General features: G+C 47.8%; 1 protein-coding gene across 1 annotated transcript in view; it reads right to left on the reverse strand.

The window, feature by feature from the left end:
* dnah2 (dynein, axonemal, heavy chain 2) overlaps positions 1-18328 on the reverse strand; it is a gene marked incomplete at its 3' end in the record, with an annotated part of 92351 nt that overhangs the window by 37506 nt on the left and 36517 nt on the right. The window contains exons 29-40 of the mRNA XM_083684129.1: positions 11708-11888; positions 10828-10966; positions 9806-10023; positions 9541-9642; positions 9280-9405; positions 8881-8991; positions 7878-8066; positions 7210-7313; positions 6462-6651; positions 6067-6247; positions 4277-4404; positions 684-836 (exon numbers count right to left, since the gene is read on the reverse strand). Of these exons, the coding sequence (XP_083540255.1) occupies positions 684-836; positions 4277-4404; positions 6067-6247; positions 6462-6651; positions 7210-7313; positions 7878-8066; positions 8881-8991; positions 9280-9405; positions 9541-9642; positions 9806-10023; positions 10828-10966; positions 11708-11888 (1822 nt within the window). The remainder of the gene's footprint in view (positions 1-683; positions 837-4276; positions 4405-6066; positions 6248-6461; positions 6652-7209; positions 7314-7877; positions 8067-8880; positions 8992-9279; positions 9406-9540; positions 9643-9805; positions 10024-10827; positions 10967-11707; positions 11889-18328) is intronic.

Raw genomic sequence — 18328 nt, forward strand, 5'->3', positions numbered from 1 at the left:
ACGGTGACCACTGTAAATCAATTTTCTCTTTTACATACGGATGACATTGTAGCGTGAAACCTAACAAATGTGATGAACTCTTGTCTGTACAGGGACGACTGAATTTACCAAAAAAAGAAGTAAGCTTGATATCAGGTAAAAGATGAATCCCTTTCAAGTTTCCTTTTCAAGTTTTTGTCCTCTTTGATAAATTTTTTATCACAGACCATTCCCTGTGGGGTGTTAGGCACACATTTCTGAGTGTCAAGCTCTCATCTGCATTCTGTGTCTCTTCAGCTCCGCTCCAACACTCTAGAGCACACTACACACTACACACTACACACTACACACTACACACTAACCCAGACAGGCAGGCAGACAGGCAGGCAGGCAGGCCCTTACACCGCACTATTTTCAAAAGGAGCCGAGAGGGAGTGGGCACACTGCCACGGTGTAGGTAGACGTTAGGAGCAGGGTTGAGGTCAATTCCAGTTTAAGTCAGTCGGTTGAGGAAGTTCATTGAAAGTCCAATACAATAATTGAATGGTGCCATGTACTTTTTAAAGAGGAATTTGTCATTATTGAATTGGAATCTCCATTTAATTTGTGAACAGACAGCAAAACAACGTGGCCCTGGCCAGGACTATACAATACTATTGTGTATTCTATACCAACAAGTAGTTTGGCCTGTGCTGTTACTGTACCTCCTCGTCGGCCACATCGGGGCAGACGCGGCGCTTCTTGCCAGCGTAGCGTAGTAAGGAGGTTAGGGCACGCAGGCCAAAGTCATAGTGGTCCTGCTTAGAAAGCTGCTGCACTGCCAGGGAGTACATGGTGAACACCTTCTTAGCCAGGAGCTGCAGAGAGAGGGGGGGGAGGGAGAGAGAGAGAGAGAGAGAGAGAGAGAGAGAGAGAGAGAGAGAGAGAGAGAGAGAGAGAGAGAGAGAGAGAGAGAGACGGGGGGGTTGAGAGGGATAAAGAGAGTGTTAGAGAGAACAGGGGGGGAATGTGAGAAAGGGGGAGAGACAGAGGGGTCAATAACACATAAACCCATCCCAGGCTGAAGCCACGGGCTCAGGCGTGACAGGAGCGATTGGTGACGGTGGGACGGAGAGAATGTAAACCTGTCATGCGAGGCGTGTGCTACACGTGTCTGAGCGCTGCAGGAGGAGACAGGCATGCTGACACGCTCCGCAGCCTCCCTCCTGACTGCAGCCCACCACACCACACCACAGCAGACAGCTTGACAGGGGCTGTTGTGATCCCCACTTGGCAGGCAGGCTGTGTGTGTGCGTGTGGAGCGTCCGTCACAGGGTCACCCCTCCGCCACTCTCATCTCTCCATCCCTCCGCCCTCCCACCCCTCAAGTGCTCTGGCTCAGCGGGGGACCCCGTGCTCTCTGGCCCCCCACAGCCACAGACAGACCCGGGGCAGCTCCTTGCACTGTTAGCACTGGTCGCCATCTGTGTGTGTGTGTGTGTGTGTGTGTGTGTGTGTGTGTGTGTGTGTGTGCGAGTGTGTGTGTGTGTGTGTATGTGTGCGAGTGTGTGTGTGTGTGTGTGTGTGTATGCATGTGTGTGTGTGTGTATGCATGTGCGTGTGTGTATGTGTATGTGTATGTGTATGTGTATGTGTGTGTGTGTGTGTGTGTGTGTGTGTGTGTGTGTGTGAATTCCCCAGATTGTGTGTGAGTGAGATTGTGTAGGGCTCTTGGGTTACCATGTCAGTTTGTTCTCATCAAAACCTCTTCCATGCGGCTCAGTGAGACATAGTCAGTCATGCACACAGACATGCAAACACACACGCACACACACACACATACACAGACTGCAGCGCTGTCATGCTAGGCAGACCAGACGATGGGCTCACAGGAGGCAAATCCCTCTCCTGTCTGTTCCAGCTCACAGAGTAAAAAGCTCCGCTCTCCCAAACCAGGCCAAACCAGACCGAACTAGGCCAAACACCTAGGCCAGCAACCCCCTGCCAGAGGATTATTTCTGCTTCTAATGGCACCCCATCAACAGGGAAAATATTCCTTTGACACCCATGCAAGGGAAGGTGTTAGTGTGTGTGTTTGTGTGTTTGTGTGTGTGTGTGTTTTTGTGTGAAAGAGAGATAGAAATAGAGTGTGTGAGTGTGTTTTTCTGTGTGTGTGTGTGTGTGTATGTGTCTGTGTCTGTGTGTCTGTGTCTGTTAAAGCCGATTTATGGTCAATCCGTCTGTGGTGTCCACTCAGCATTCAGGACCTCCGCAGTCGCCAGAGCATCCATGCTTCTTGGGCTCCGTGTCTTCTACACATTCCAATAGTTTGTGAGGATGTACCTCTGCCACCTATCAGTCAAGTTAATGTGGAGCTCCACGGAGCTATACTGAGCCCTCCATCGCATTGTTACAAAATTTGGGAGGCGCACACGGAGCTTGATTTCCGCCTCCGCATGACTCTGGAGGCTCCACAATTGTGTCATACCCTCTGTGCGAATCAAGCGTAAATCGTCTTTTAATGTGTGTGTGTGTGTGTGTGTGTGTGCCACATGGAGCTTGATTTCCGCCTCTGCGTGACTCTGGAGGCTCCACAATTGTGTCATACTCTCTGTGCGAATCAAGCGTAAATCGTCTTTTAATGTGTGTGTGTGTGTGTGTGTTTGTGTGTGTGTGTGTGTATGTATGTGTGTGTGTGTGTTTGTGTATTTTGAAATATGAGTGCAGGTGTATGTATGTACATTATGTGGGACTTGGTATCGGGGTGGTACACAGCAGGCGTGAACGCCCGTGCCTCCCTCCCTGCCTCCCTCCCTCCCTGCCTCCCTCCCTCCCTCCCTGCCTCCCTCCCTCCCTCCCTCCCTGCCTCCCTCCCTCCCTCCCTCCCTGCCTCCCTCCATCCCTGCCTCCCTCCCTCCCTGCTTCCCTCCCTCCCTGCCTCCCTCCATCCCTGCCAGGACTGTGTTGTTTCTGGTCTCTTTCCCACCTCTCTCTTAATCTGCTGTTATTTACGGTGCTCAGTCAGTGAACCCTCCTGATTCCCTATCTGGTGGCTAATGACTGCTCCCCGCAGGAGCCAATACAGCCCTGCTGGGGCCAGGGAGAGCTATGTTTGTGTGCTGTGTGTGTTGTTTGTGTTGGGGAAGGTGCAGCCGAGAAGTTTTGTGAAGGTTATGGAAGTGTAGGGTGTCTGTAGTCTGCACGTTTTTGGGTGTTGTTTGGTTTGGTTTGGTTTGGATGTCCCAAGGGTACGCCATAGGTGTGTGTGTTGTTACATAGGTGGGAGGGTGCTGTGGTGCAGAAAAGAATTAGAATCTTGTTGCAAACAAATCCTCTCTCTCACACACACGCATATGCGCACACACACACACACACACATACACACACACACACACACACACACACACACACACAGAGAGAACTACACACTCATGCACTCTATTTCTATCTCTCTCTTTCACACTAAAACACACACACTCCCTTACACTCTCCTTCACACAAACACACAAACACATACACACACACACACACACACACACACACACACACACACACACACACACACACACACACACACACACGAGCAGAGAGCCAGCAGCAGAACAGTCCCCCTGTGAGTCAGCGTTAATCCTGCTCAGGTTCTGGTCCCAGAGAGCCAGCAGCCGTGTGACTGCATTCCCCCCCCCCCCCCCCCCCAGCCCACACTCCACACCACGCCTGCCTACATCTCCATCAGATCCAACACCAGCCCCCACCACAGCTAATCCTATAACATCCTGGCCCAATGCCAAACCAAACCCCACTGACACTGATCTCAGAGCAGTCATCACAGGAGCGGGGACGCTGCAGGAGGCTGCAGGAGGCTGTGTTCTACTGAGACATGGTTTTGTGTGCTGTGGTGTACGTCGACATGTACTGTAGAATCCATATCTTGTACGGGGCCTTTTGAAAAGCAGCAGCAGATTTAATTTTCCATCTGATTTGATGATATGCTATATCTCTATCAGGCTTTGGGAACTCAATCTCATCTGGTGATTGCCTCGGCTCTTAACATAAAAGAAATGGGGATGTTTCATTAATGCTGTGATAATTCAACAAGATATCCTTTAGAAACCAGAACGCACCCAGAGTGAATAGCATACGTACGTAGTGTAAAAATACCCTCACAAGAATAATGAATTAAACTGAATAAACTATGGAATATGTCTCACCCCTCACATGAACAGACACATTGGATCTTACACACAGTGAAGGAGCAAGAGTATCAGTACTACCTTGTTACTATTATAGTGTTACTTTGTTACTTTTACAGCGTTACCTTGCAGTTGTTGAAGCCCTCTCCAAACAGGGTGATCTCAGCAATGAGAGTGGAGTCAGGAACCACCATGGAGATGGGTCTGAACATAGACTTGAGGTTGTCAGGCAGCTCTGTACGCCCAGCATAGCCTGGGGGGGGAGAGAGAGGGGGGGGGGGGGGGGGGTACATTTGATCATTTGCAGAAAAGTGATTGGCACAGCGATTCACCAATTAGCATTTAGCAACCATAACTAACCACAACAACCTCTGTCAAGCTCAGTCAGAATCTCTGATCCAGCCATTTGAATGTGTTGTTAATTTCCCAGGAAATGGGCATGCCAAAGCAAACATTCACTCCATCTTAATAAAAAAAAATTGTGCTTGGGGCAACTGTAATAATGACACCAGCTACACTGAGTGTTAGAGGGGAATGTGGTTTTTATCCATTCCCCAAACACAAAAGTAACCTGGAAAAGTGTCCGCTGTGTAAATAGAATAGATGCAGACTCTTGACTCACATTCTAACAACGAAAATGTCAAAATCGCTCAGCTATATCCTCACTCCCCATGAGCCATCAAGCATTCCTTACAATCCGGTAGGCCGTAGGCAGCTCAGCCTGCAGAAAGGATGCGCCCATGAAATGATTGATATCTCATCAAAGAGCATAGCATATTTTGAGAAGATCGCATCGCAAGTCTACTAAACATATCTGTGGGACAGACTCTCAACTTCTTATCACAAGATAATCATTCATTATTTTTCATTTGGTTGCCTGTTGCACAGCATGCTATGGATCAGTGAAAGTAAGCTGTCATGTTGAAATTATTTTATTATTATTATTATTATGTATAATATATACAACTAAATATCACAAATGTTAATCTGTAAACAAGCAATATTTTCGCTGTCTTACTGCCTGTAGAGAGTCATTTACTGTCAGTATTTTTGCATTCTATTCCACCCCTTTCTAGCGGATCATGTCACACTGGCTACAAAATGTAGCGCTTTCATGTGTCATTATCACTGCTAGACGGTTCTTCAAAGAGATGGACCAGGTTTGTAATAAGAGACAGACCAGGTTTGTCTCAACAGCGGGCGGAATGGAAAGGTGCACGTCGAAGACGACCAGAGATTGCTTTTAAAGCGTCACATGACCAGTGGGGGAAAAAAGTCTGTAAACAGCCTATTGACTAAACTAGAAAAATGACATGCATCTCTGCCAAGACTTGTTAGAATTGGTCTATCAGTATATAGCATATAGAGTATACAGTATATAGCATATAGAGTATACAGTATATAGCATATTGTACAGCAGTTTCAAATATTGTAGGCCCACTTAAACAGTAGGCATCCAGGTATTTATTTAGACAATAGCTGTGGCTCCTTCTACTTGATTTTAGTAAAAGACTTGGGTTGCTGTCCAATGGTGTATAACATACTGTAGACCCTGCTGTCCACTTATTGCTGCTATTAGATTACTTCCTTTCCAAAAGTTAGCTATCTTTTTTTGCGGCAATTCTATTAATGTAATCGCAGTAAATAAGGGGGCGGGACTTACGGACAGGGTTAGGGTTAGCAAACGGTCAACTATCAACATATGTAACATGGAACAACATCAGAATGGTCAGTACAGAGAGCAGTTGAGGGGGCAGTTAAAGAAAGCCAGTTGAACGCTATGAGCAGAATCCTACCATTCATGTATTCCTAGGCTGTATGATACATTCAGATCAACATGGTATTTACTCAACAGTTTTGAAAAGGTGTGTATCCAGAGTTGGCATCCTTGTGTGTTTTTCCCCAGCGTACGTACCAGGGTTCATGGTGATGAAGATGCCACAGGACCAGATCAGGCGGATCTGTCGTCCTTCAAAGATGAAGCTAGTGCATCCGGCAGCGAGAGCAGACAGGATGGACAGGATCTGCTGGGCCACCACTGACAACACCTCGATGTTGATGCGGTTAAACTCATCAAAGCAGCCCCACGCCCCCGTCTGTGGAAACACACACACACACACACACACACACACACACACACACACACACACACACACACACACACACACACACAGGTGGGCAGGCGGGTGGGCGGGCGGGCGGACGGACGGACGGACGGACACACACAAAGTAAGACCCACATACATCACCTTTTCAAGAGTAACACTGTATGAAGCAACTTTGTTGAACATTATCATTCCAGTACGTTACCTGTGCCAGGCCAGAGTACATGCGTCCCATGGATTTGAAGTCCAGGCCCTCAGAGCAGTTGACCACGATGACGTACATGCCCAGAGCCTTGCCCAGGTCCTTGACTGTCTCTGTCTTCCCTGTACCAGCAGGGCCTTTAGGAGAGCCTCCCCGGTGGAGGTGGAGGGCTGTGGTGAGGGTCATATAACACCTAGGGACAGACAGGGAGAGGCATCATGGATAATGAGATATTGAGTATTGTTTTGGAAGAACTCTGCCAATCTATGTCCACATTTATGATAATAAATCCTTTTAGCATTATTTTATTAACACGCAGATATCTTTACATGAAGAAAACATGTTTCAAAACATATGCACTGAAATGGCAAAAGAGGCATACAAGGAGAGGGAGAGAGACATGACAAGCTAACACACTGCAGCCTGAACTAATAATACACACATCCAAACCTAATAATCCCCATCAGGCTAAATCTGTCTGCAGCAAAGGTGTTAGCTAGTGATTACACTGACAATGCTAATGCAGACACAGCATTTTAATAATTACACAGATAGTAATCAGAGGAATCTGTTCTACTGAATGGCTGTTATAACTCATAATTCATAATTGATGCTCAACAGTGATAATACTGAGCCAATGAATTGATTATGTTTGAATATTATTTGTATTTATCCAAGTAAGTCTCATTGACATGAATGTCTTTTTCAAGGGAGCTCTGGCCAAGATGACGTGTGTCCAGTCCTCCTGTACCTGTCAGTGAGGGGGGTGATGACCAGGCGGCCAGAGTTGCCCAGGTACTCGTAACCATACGCAAAGTGTGTGTTGGTCTGCCTGATGATGCAGTCATCCACTTCCTGGAGAGAGAGAGAGAGAGAGAGGGAGAGAGAGGGAGAGAGAGAGAGAGAGAGAGAGAGGGAGAGAGAGAGAGAGAGATAAAGAGAGAGAGAGAGAGAGAGGGAGAGAGAGAGAGAGAGAGAGAGAGAGGGAGAGAGAGAGAGAGAGAGAGAGAGAGAGAGGGAGAGAGAGAGAGAGAGAGAGAGAGAGAGAGGGAGAGAGAGAGAGAGAGAGAGAGGGTTTAGGGTCAAAACATCTCAAGCCTACTTCGCTTCATTCTTTGGCACGTCATGCTTGTATATTGTATATGATATTAATGATATAATATCTGTATGCCTATGGATCAGTCATGACTGTCTCGATGTGTCTGTTTTATGTATTATTCCTGTAAAGAACATTTGTATTGCATTTGTTTATGACATGTGCTTCACAAATACAGTCTGAGTGATTGAGTCTGATTGTATTTGCTGCTGTTGGCAAAACAAATGTTCCTCTCTCGGGACTAATAAAGTTGATTGATTAACTAATTGATTGATCTGCTCCAGCAGCTACATTAAGTCCTGTGTTTTTCACCCTCTCCTCACCTTCTCCCAGTACAGGCGCAGCTGGCAGAGCCAGTCAAAGGCGTTCACGTCGTTGCAGCCCGCCTTCGCCAGCTTGTCGATGACATCACGGTCGTGCACCTCCACGGTGACCAGCGCTACAATCTTCAGACGCAGGATCTTGGAGAGGTTCCCCCGGATGGCGTCAGAGTAGCGATGCAGCATGGACACCTGAGGGACGCGCTCCGAGGGTTAACGGTTGCGTGACACTAGTGCGTCCCTGGGTGCTAAAATAACTCTGTTTCTGAAACTCACATCCCCCTGCTTCCTTGAGTTTTCCTAAATGTTGGATTTTTACATGTTAACGTTACAATTTTAAAATCACACAGAACACATTCTGGAAGCATTGTCATTAATACCATACCTTTTATTGATATCTAGTGCCACCAAGTCCCACCTTGAGACGCGATGAACGCCTGCTTTTGTTTTCAAGCGCAAATATCATAATAGTAAAGCAGGGGAGCTTGGTGGAATGTGCAACCGACTTGTCTGTGGATCTTTCACACAGGAACCTCAGAAGATTTGTTTGGAATGTGGTTTGGGAGCATAAAAGCCAACGGATTTGTCTGTGGAATTTACTGAAAAAACTGAAAGAAGAAGCGATTTTGTGTCCGCTTTAATTGTTTCATTCTAACAAATGACTGGTGTATAGACCTCTTGCATACGTATAATTAGATTTAATTCCAATTATTGCTTCACATTTGTGTTATTTTTTACCCGTTATCAAGCATTGGTGAGTCACGTTTGACCACGGGTTGAAATACCTGTTTTATTCATCTGGGTACTTTGATTAGTAGTAACGCCCGGGGATGTAGTGTTACAGAGATACTTCCTCATCATGGGGAGATCCTGCATGTAGTCATGTAGATGTCTCTGTCTGAGTGCCAAGACGGCAATAAGAATCACCACTCTAGCATTATCTAGTTGTGAGTCTGTGACCAGAGCAACCAGTACAGCACTGTATATGGTCATTAGATTCTCTGACCTGCTTCTTCTTCATGGATTTGAGAGCAGATTTGTCGGCCCTCTCCTTGCCTGTGATGAGACACTTGGTGACATCAGTGGTCCATTGGATCTGACTGGCAGTGATCAGCATCTAGAGAGGAGAAGGAAACATTTAGTCAGTCCTGATTTGTGAGTGATAGCTGATCAGTGGTGCTGTAATGTAATAGCTGGCTTCTGCTCATTGCTGATGAAAGGGCTGAGTTATCTCCTACAATGTAAAGCACTCTGAGCCGGAGAAAAGCCCCATATAAATGCAAATCATTCTTATTATTGGGTGAGATGAATGAGGGCAGGGAGTAGAGAAAGACAGAGGGGAGAGGGAAAGAGGGGGAGAGAGGGGGAGAGAGCGGCAGCGCGCGCGCAGGGGGGGGGGGTTTACCTGTCCAGGCCAGTCTTTGACCCATTTGTCTCTCTTCCCAGTCATCTTCTTCAGGGCCATGCGACAGTTCTTCAGACAGTCTTTCAATGTCCAGCGCATGGTCCGCTCCACGTCACACAGCCATGCCTGCCAACAGTAGACACACACAGACAATTAGTCAAAAGGGTTGAAAACAGTTAAAACACACTCGTATAAGACTCATTTTCATCATCCTCCTCATCATCAGGTAAAAGCCTACAGTGGTGTGGGGTATGATCTCACCTCCACAGGCCCCTCCAGCAGCACAGGGTGGGTGAAATCAACAAACTCCCCGTCAGCAGAGAACATCCCATTGGCCTCCGACTTGCAGCTGCTGATCCCCACCTGGAGACAGCACACACATGGTGAGATAGTGTGTCTGTGTGAGAAGGAACACCATTACTCTGCTCTTGTCTATCTGTCTGTGTGTGTGTGTGTGTGTGTGTGTGTGTGTGTGTGTGTGTGTGCATGCGTGAATGATTGTTCTGTGTGAGTGTGTGTGCCATACCTTGCCAATGCGCAGGCTCTTGATGTTGTCAAAGCACTTCTTGAGGTGCGGCTGCACGGCTTCAGGGTGGCGCGACTGACCCAGGATCTCCAGCAGGTCGTCGTTGGACAGGAAGTAGAATCGGGGGAAGATCTGGCGCTTGGTCTCCAGGTACATGTCCAGAGACTTCTGGATCTCCTCCAGCTTGTTGTTCATCTCTGATAGCTTCTCAGGCAGGCCTGGGCAGAGGGAGGGAGGGAGGGAGGGAGGGAGGGAGGGAGGGAGGGAGGGAGGGAGGGAGTTTTGAGATTTTATTGCACACTAAGTGAATGATACATGCGTTCCTTATGGCTATCTGACACACAAAAAGGAACAAACGGAAACATAAACAAAAACACAAACAAATTAGAGCAAACAGCCCTAAGACATTTCTTAGATCATGGCCCTGTCTCCCCTCCATCTTGTGTTTCCTTCTTCTTTTTAGTTTTTTTTGCTGTAATAATAACCCAAAATCCAAAATGAAAACAACAGTGGTGAAACTCTCTCCGACAGCTGCAAACAGTGACTACAACATACTGAAAAGAGGTGTTAGCCTCTCACACTCCATCAAGCAGAATGCCTCTCTTTGAGTACAAATTGGACATTCCTTTCCAACATCTGGGTTTAGTATTGAAACAAAAGCATTCACAGCAATGATGCCATGGATGAGGGAGGGAGGGGGGGGGAGAGGAGGGGGGATTGAGAGAGAGATTGAGATTGTGTCTGTATTCCTCTCTAGCTGGATAACTGTGGTCCTGGAGGGCCCCTTTGGGTTGGCTGGTCAGCCCAGCTCCAACACACCTGATTAAACTAACAATGGTCTAAACTGAAGGCCATCATGAGTTGATTCTGAGGTACCCTCCTGACGGTCTCTTCTGCCTAGTCTCTTATCTCATCGCCATTCTCACTGCCATTCCTCCTCCCCCCTATCCACCCCCCACCTCTCTCTACTACCCCTCATTCCCTCTCTACATGGTATATTCCGCTCTCCCCAGTTCAGTTACCTGGGTGGTGTGTTCCCCTCAGGGCGTTGTTGTCCTTGTTCAGACGGTCCATAATGGTCTTCCAGCTGGAGTTGATGTCATCAAACTCAGTGGATTCGCGAGGCAGCTGTTTCCTGATGTCTTCTCCCAGGAAGATGTTCTACAGACAGACAGACAGACAGACAGAGAGACAGAGAGACAGAGAGAGAGAGAGAGAGAGAGAGAGAGAGAGAGAGAGAGAGAGAGAGAAAGAGGGGGAGAAACAGACGAGCTTCAGCCAAGTTCTAAACCTGTCCCAGGTGCGTTTACACACACACACACACACACACACACACACACACACACACACACACACAACAGACATCTCTAAAACACTCCAGACTACCACTCTGTTTAGACAGTTAATCAGAGTTAAGTGAGCAAATGTGTTTCATGTGCGCATGGGGCACACAGAGAGAGAGCGCTGAGATCCTGTTTGTGAGTTTATGTAGGAGTTTGTTTACACTTGTGAGAGGATACAAACACAATTGAAGCATTACATTTTGTTCCTCATTACCTTCCAGGATCTCTCTTAAGTGTATAAAAATGAATGAAAGTGTGTGAGTATCTGGGGGGGGGTGGGGGGGGCTCTTTGTATACTGTGTGTAGTATGATACAGAAAGTGTACAGAGTATGTAGACAGTAAGCCTATACATGTAATGTGTACAGTATGGGAGACAAAGAAAGTCATAGCGTATATATAAGGTTGTGTGTCTGTGTATCTGTATCTGTGTGTGTGTGTGTGTGTGTGCGTGTGTATGTCTGTGTGTGTGCGCGTATGTGTGTGTATGTGTATGTGTGTGTGCATGTGTGTGTGTGTGTGTGTGTGTGTGTGTGTGTGTGTGCATGTGTGTGTGCCTACCTCCAGGTACATCCACTGCCTCTGCACAGTGATGATCATCTCTATGACCTCCAGCACCAGGGAGAGGCAACGCTCCCAGCGGTCCACCTGCTTCTCAAAGGCCCGAACGAACCTGGACGCCTTCATGGTGGACAGAGTCACCTGGTTGTCCTCCAGGGCCTGGAACACCTCCTCTGTGCCCCTGGGGAGAGGGAGAACACAGGAGATCACAGGAGAACACAGGAGAACACAGGAGATCACAGGAGAACACAGGAGAACACAGGAGATCACAGGAGAACACAGGAGATCACAGGAGAACACAGGAGAACACAGGAGATCACAGGAGAACACAGGAGATCACAGGAGAACACAGGAGATCACAGGAGAACACAGGAGAACACAGGAGATCACAGGAGAACACAGGAGATCGCAGAAGAACACAGGAGAACACCGGAGAACACCGGAGAACACAGGAGAACACAGGAGAACACCAGAGAACACCGGAGAACACAGAAGACAGGAGAACACAATGGAACACAAGAGAACACAGGAAAATTCAGGAGAGCAGATCACATTAGTTTCTGTCATTGTGAGACATTGTGTACAGTAAACACATCCCAATAATAAAAGATGATGAATAATAGACAATACTCATTTAAAACTGCATGTATTCATACACACTGTACTGAATTAACATAACCTACTGAATACATTTTAGCTGACAAACGAAAATGTTTGTGCAGTACTGTATATTGGAAGGCGAGGGTTAGGCGCTGTTCATAAATGGCAGGGCTGTTTTCCTTTCCTCCAGTCTCCAGTGTGTCTTTATAGCTGGCTATAGCCCTCTGCTGTGTCTCTGCTGTGGCCACTGGCCTGAGGAGCCCAGTCTGAGCTCAGCTCCACCATCACCCTGCCTCCACTGTACCCAGCCTCTCCACACACAACAAAGAACACCGGATAACAAAGACCGGCGTGAGGTGATATGAAGCTGGTATCTGGGGGTGTATGGGGGGGAGGCAGGGCACCTCACAATAGAAAGTGGGGACAAAGTAAAGCAGCATTGCTCTCCGCCCCCCTGCTTAGCGTGCCTGGTTACCATGGCAGCGGCCTCACGAGGCACTGCAACCGTCGCCATGCCAACAGCAGCAGCAGCCTTCTGCGGAGATCAGATGTGGTGGGTGACACCTGACGCACACACACAGGCAGGCAGGCAGGAACACACACGCCCGCCTGCACGCCCGCACGCACTCTCTCTCACACACACACACACACACACACACACACACACACACACACACACACACACACACACACACACACACTTCAGCAGATGTACAGAGAAGGCAACCTTTCTTTCATCAGATGCGGTTCACACAATACCCCTCCTCCTGTTTGGAGCTTCACCTTCACTCTGGCTGCCTAATTAGAGCCCCTGCCTGGGCCTAGGCTGGGGGAGGCACACTGTGCAGACAGCCACTGCCACACACACACACACACACACACACACACACACACACACACACACACACACACACACACACACACACACACACCACTGATGTCCACGTATGAATAACCGCGTCTCCAATGTCAATTTGAGATTTCAAGGACTCTGGGTGCTGAGAGGAGCTGGGGCCATGCAGAGTGCTGGAGAGAGAGGGCCTTAATGCCGTAATGTATTCAATGTCCTTATTCAGTCTGATTGCCCTGTCTACTGGATCCACAGGCTCATTTACCTAAACAATACCCCAGACAGGGAGATGGGGACGGTGGGGGGCTGCAGGATTGGGTGTTTTCATGGTACTGAAAGGATGAGTTTAAAAAAATGGCAGCGAAAGGCCCTTGAGCGAGAGGCAGGTTTATTTCTCAGAGATGTGGGTACTTGACCTCCAGTGTGGTGAGAATGAAAGGAGGAGGATGGGTCTTGCCTGCGGCTGCTTCAGCTCCTTCAGCACTGCATGCTTCATCAGCCAGCCAGACGCTCAGGGAGATACCACACACACCGCATACACACACACACACACACACACACACACACACACACACACACACACACACACACACACACACACACACACACACACACACACACACACACACACTCAGAGCATACAGTGCACAAACGGAACTGCTAAGAGCATACACACATATACACTGCATCTCACTCATAACACACATAGACTGCATGTCCCATCCACCTAAACTCCATTAAGATACATTCAGACCTTCACAATGCTCAGAACACAAACACTGACTCATCAGCCCAGCTACATTCACACAAAAAAACAATCCAGTGTGATTAATTACACACAAGCACGTGTGAACGCACACACGTGCACACACACATATACACACAACATATACTGTAGGAACCCAAGCCGACATAGTGATCTTTAACACACACCACACCCTGCACACTCATAACCAAACGTTTCTATTGACTGCCCAAGCAATAACTATAAACGCTGAGACCACAGACTCACTGACCCACAACACTCTCTGCACATGCGCTCGGCTTGATCCATCCGACACACACAAACACACACACATACACACATACACACACATACACACACACACACATACACAAAGCAATCCATGCTGAACGATGTGGGGCTGGAGAAATGCCCACAGGGCCAGGCTCAGGGCTACTGGCCGATAGTACTGCTGCAGCCTGCAGGGCTGGATGAAGCAGGGAGGCAGAGCCAACGGGAGACGCAGGTTACAATTACAGACAAACAGCCATTGCTGCCTTACTGGTTACTGTACTGTATGTGTGTTTTCTATGTATGTGTGTTTGTACAGTATGCAGTGTGTGTGTGTGTGTGAGGCGCGTTGGCCTGAGGGCATGTTTGTACACACAGTGTGTTTATCCACTGCAGGGTTCTAGCAGTGTAAGGAGCAGGTGAGAGGCAGAGGGAGCTAACAACATTTGCTGCATTGACCGCGTTGCAGAAACACCACCCTGAGACCCATAACAACACAATCACACACACACACACACACACACACACACACACACACACACGCACACACACACACTCACACACACACTTTGAGAAGCCGGAGCACACAAACACACACTCTATTAACTAAATATTCAAATCCTGCTGCTCTCCAAAAATGCCAGCCTGCCCTCAGCTTGAAAATAAATAAATATTACTGCAGATAATTTGGAACATATTTGGAAGCAACAGGCTCTGTCTATGTGAGTGAGTGAGTGAGTGAGTGAGTGAGTGTGAGTGAGTGAGTTGAGGGCTTTTGTATTGAGTAAGTATGTTTGTTAGCATCTCTTTACACATGAGAGATTAAAGTACTGTATCATGAGTGTGTATATGAGTATGTCTGTCTGTCTATTACAGTCCCCCCCCCCTTTTCCTGCTCCCCCCTCCACCCCCAGTGGATTAGGAGAGTAGGAGCAGTTTATCAGAGAGCAGTGAGCGCCCCTTCCCTGCCCTCCCTCAGCCTGCCTCGCCCATGTTTACTGCAGGGCAGCGACTGTGTCGTAGCCGTATCCCACCCCTCCCTCCCTCCCTCCCTCCCTCCCCTCCCCTCCCCTCTCTGCCCAATCAGTGTGGCTGGCTCTGGATACTAATTGAATTGGGCTGGAGGTCTAATTCTAATCTGCAGCAGATGGCCAGGGCATTCCTGCATTCTCCAGCAGCGGGCCACAGCCACGATCTGTCCAGGGTAATGAAAGCCGGGAGAGCAGCCCTCACTCACTCACTCACTACATCGCTGTACAAACTCACAACACAACACTGCAGCAACACACACTCAGTACGCAACTACACACACACAGATACACACACACACACACACACACACACACAGATACACACAGATACACACAGATACACACAGATACACACACACACACACACACACATAGGGCCCACATACACAAACTCCACACTGATTTTCTCACACACATTCAGATCCAGTATACATGAAGGGGTTAACACTAGATGGCAGTGTTGGGCTGTGTGAGCTGTGTTTGGGAGCACATCGCACTAAAGACATAATAAAGACACAAATAAATGGTGATAACTTGGAGCAGCTCGACCCAGGTTGAGTTATATTTTTCCAGGTCTTGTGCGGCATTGGACAGTAAACACTGTAAGTACTAAATCATGCGGGAGGCTGGACAGAGAGAGAGAGGGAGAGAGAGGGAGGGAGAGAGAGAGAGAGGGGGAGAGAGAGGGAGGGAGAGAGAGAGAGGGAGGGACAGAGAGAGAGAGGGAGAGAGAGGGAGGGAGAGAGAGAGAGAGGGGGGGAGGGAGGGTGGGGGTGGGGGAAATAGGCTTCTAATATAATAACAGCACAACACAGAAAGAGGAACATTGCTACTCACAATAACTACTATCATTAGCTACCAAGTGCATCTAGGAGTGTGGATCGAAGAGGGCGTGCAAACACAACGTTCTGTTCTGTGTGTGGCTGTGAGAGTGCCTTTGAGTGTAGATGATTTTCCATAGTTTGATCGAATGTGTTTGTGCAGATTTGGTGTAAGATAAGAGTGCATATGAAGGTGTGTATTGTTGTGTAGCAGAAGTGAGTACACAAAAATGTTGTTTATGTATAAGTGCGTGTACAGTTATATGTAGGGGATGTGTAGTGGTACTTGTGCTCTAGCGTTGCGTGTGTGTGTGTGTGTGTGTGTGTGTGTGTGTGTGTGTGTGTGTGTGTGTGTGTGTGTGTGTGTGCGTGCGTGCATGGCAGCGGTCTGGGGGCAGTGAGAGATGGATGGATGAGTCTGTGGGTGGTAATTACAGGTGATTTGTGCTCCACTGTGCACAGCATGTCCTGCCTTTCTGTTATTACAGCCAGAGCACAGCACAGCGCTGTGGATCCTCAACTCCACGGCCAATTACAGAACAGGCAGAGGATGGGGCCAGGCACACACACATACATACACACACACATATATACATACACACACACACACACACACACACACACACAGAGCAGCACGACAGAGAGCATAGGCTGTGTGTGTGTGTGTCTTAATGTCTTCGTGAGTGTGTGTGTGTCTCAGTTATATCATCCATACTATATCATTAATCATTCCTCCTTTGCCCATACAGTACAGACCATCATACCTTGGCTGGCCCTGAATACAAAATACTCAATATTTGGCTGAGTGCTGAATCGCATAAAAGCAGCAGGAAAATGGTTTCTAAGAGTGATCTAAGCTTCCATAGGAGGAGGCTGGGAGGGAGATTAAAAACCCCTCCAAACACGTGTCCATCCTCCTCCTCGTTTCTCTGGACGTGGATGTGTTGTGACGAGGAGGCATAAAACAGCACAATGAGTTGTGTGTGTGTGTGTGTGTGTGTGTGTGTGTGTGTGTGTGTTGGTGAGGGGGAGGAGGATAGGAGAAGTCCTGACGGAATCTCTCTCCTCCTACAGCAAATCCAAATCCTCATGTTAACAAGGAAACAGATATGGGAGGGAGAGAAACAGAGACAGAGCCCACACCTCCTCTGCTCAAGAACAACCAGGGATCTGAGACGCTATAAATAGGAGAGGAGATTGGCATGTGAGGAGAGAGGGACCACTTTAAGCTCCCTCCTCCTCCTCCTTCTCCTCCCTTCCTCTCTATAGCTCATTCTCTCTCTCGCTCATCCACCTCTGCCTGCTCTTTCCCTCTTCCTTTCTCCTTCTCTCTTCCCTACCTGTCACTATCTTTCTTTCCATCCCACACTCTCTCCCTCTATATTTCCCCATCTTTTCACCTCACTCCTCCCTGTTCTCTCTCTCTATGTCTCTGTATTCCACTCTCTGTTCTCTCCCCATCTCTCTCTCCCTCTCTCTCCCTCTCTCTCCCTCTCTGCGGCGGTGTGTCTGCGTTGGCGACCTGGCTCACAGGTGGGCGAGAGGACGTGATGTGACACCTAGAAGCAGGCTGACAGCCCCGAGGAGAGAGCCTTCACTTTCATCCCTGACACATCTCAACCTCTACTTCTCAGCATCCGCCGCATTTAGACAGGCAAACACACACACACACACACACACACACACACACACACACACACAGCACACACACAGCACAGCACAGCAAAATGAATACACAAAATGACACATACTCAATACAAGACACATACTACAAGACACATACTGAGTGACATTCACACTATAAGAGAACACAGAATTCTATAGTCAGACAGACGGTGTGCCTCAGGCTATTCTATAATGACCTCTAACCCTAGAGAAAGAACTTGGTTTGAAAAAAAAAAGTGCAGTACCAAACAAACGTTTCAAACCTAATAATGAAACATCAGTGTTTGGCCTGTTTGACTGCATGCTATCCATGAGTCTTTAACCCACGCTTTACTTATAGAGTTTGTACACATTTTTAAACAGACATCAAATGCTATCTCTGTCTAGACATTAAAGGTAATGTGTTGAAGTACATCTCATTCTCTCAGATACCCTGGATGCCCTGTCAATGATAAGCTGTTTAAAGTGAAATTTTACTGGAAAGGTTATACAAGAGACTTGAGGGTTTTGCCTATCAGAACCCTCAAAGCTTTGCATGTGGTTTTGTGTATAATCCCTTTTTTTATCCTCACTTTCTCCTTCTTTCTCTTCCTTTTTCTTTCTATCCCTTGTGCCTTGAGGCCACATGACTTAATGCAG

This window comes from Argentina silus, assembly GCF_951799395.1.
Source record: "Argentina silus genome assembly, chromosome: 1".
Classification (NCBI taxonomy): Eukaryota; Metazoa; Chordata; class Actinopteri; order Argentiniformes; family Argentinidae; genus Argentina; species Argentina silus.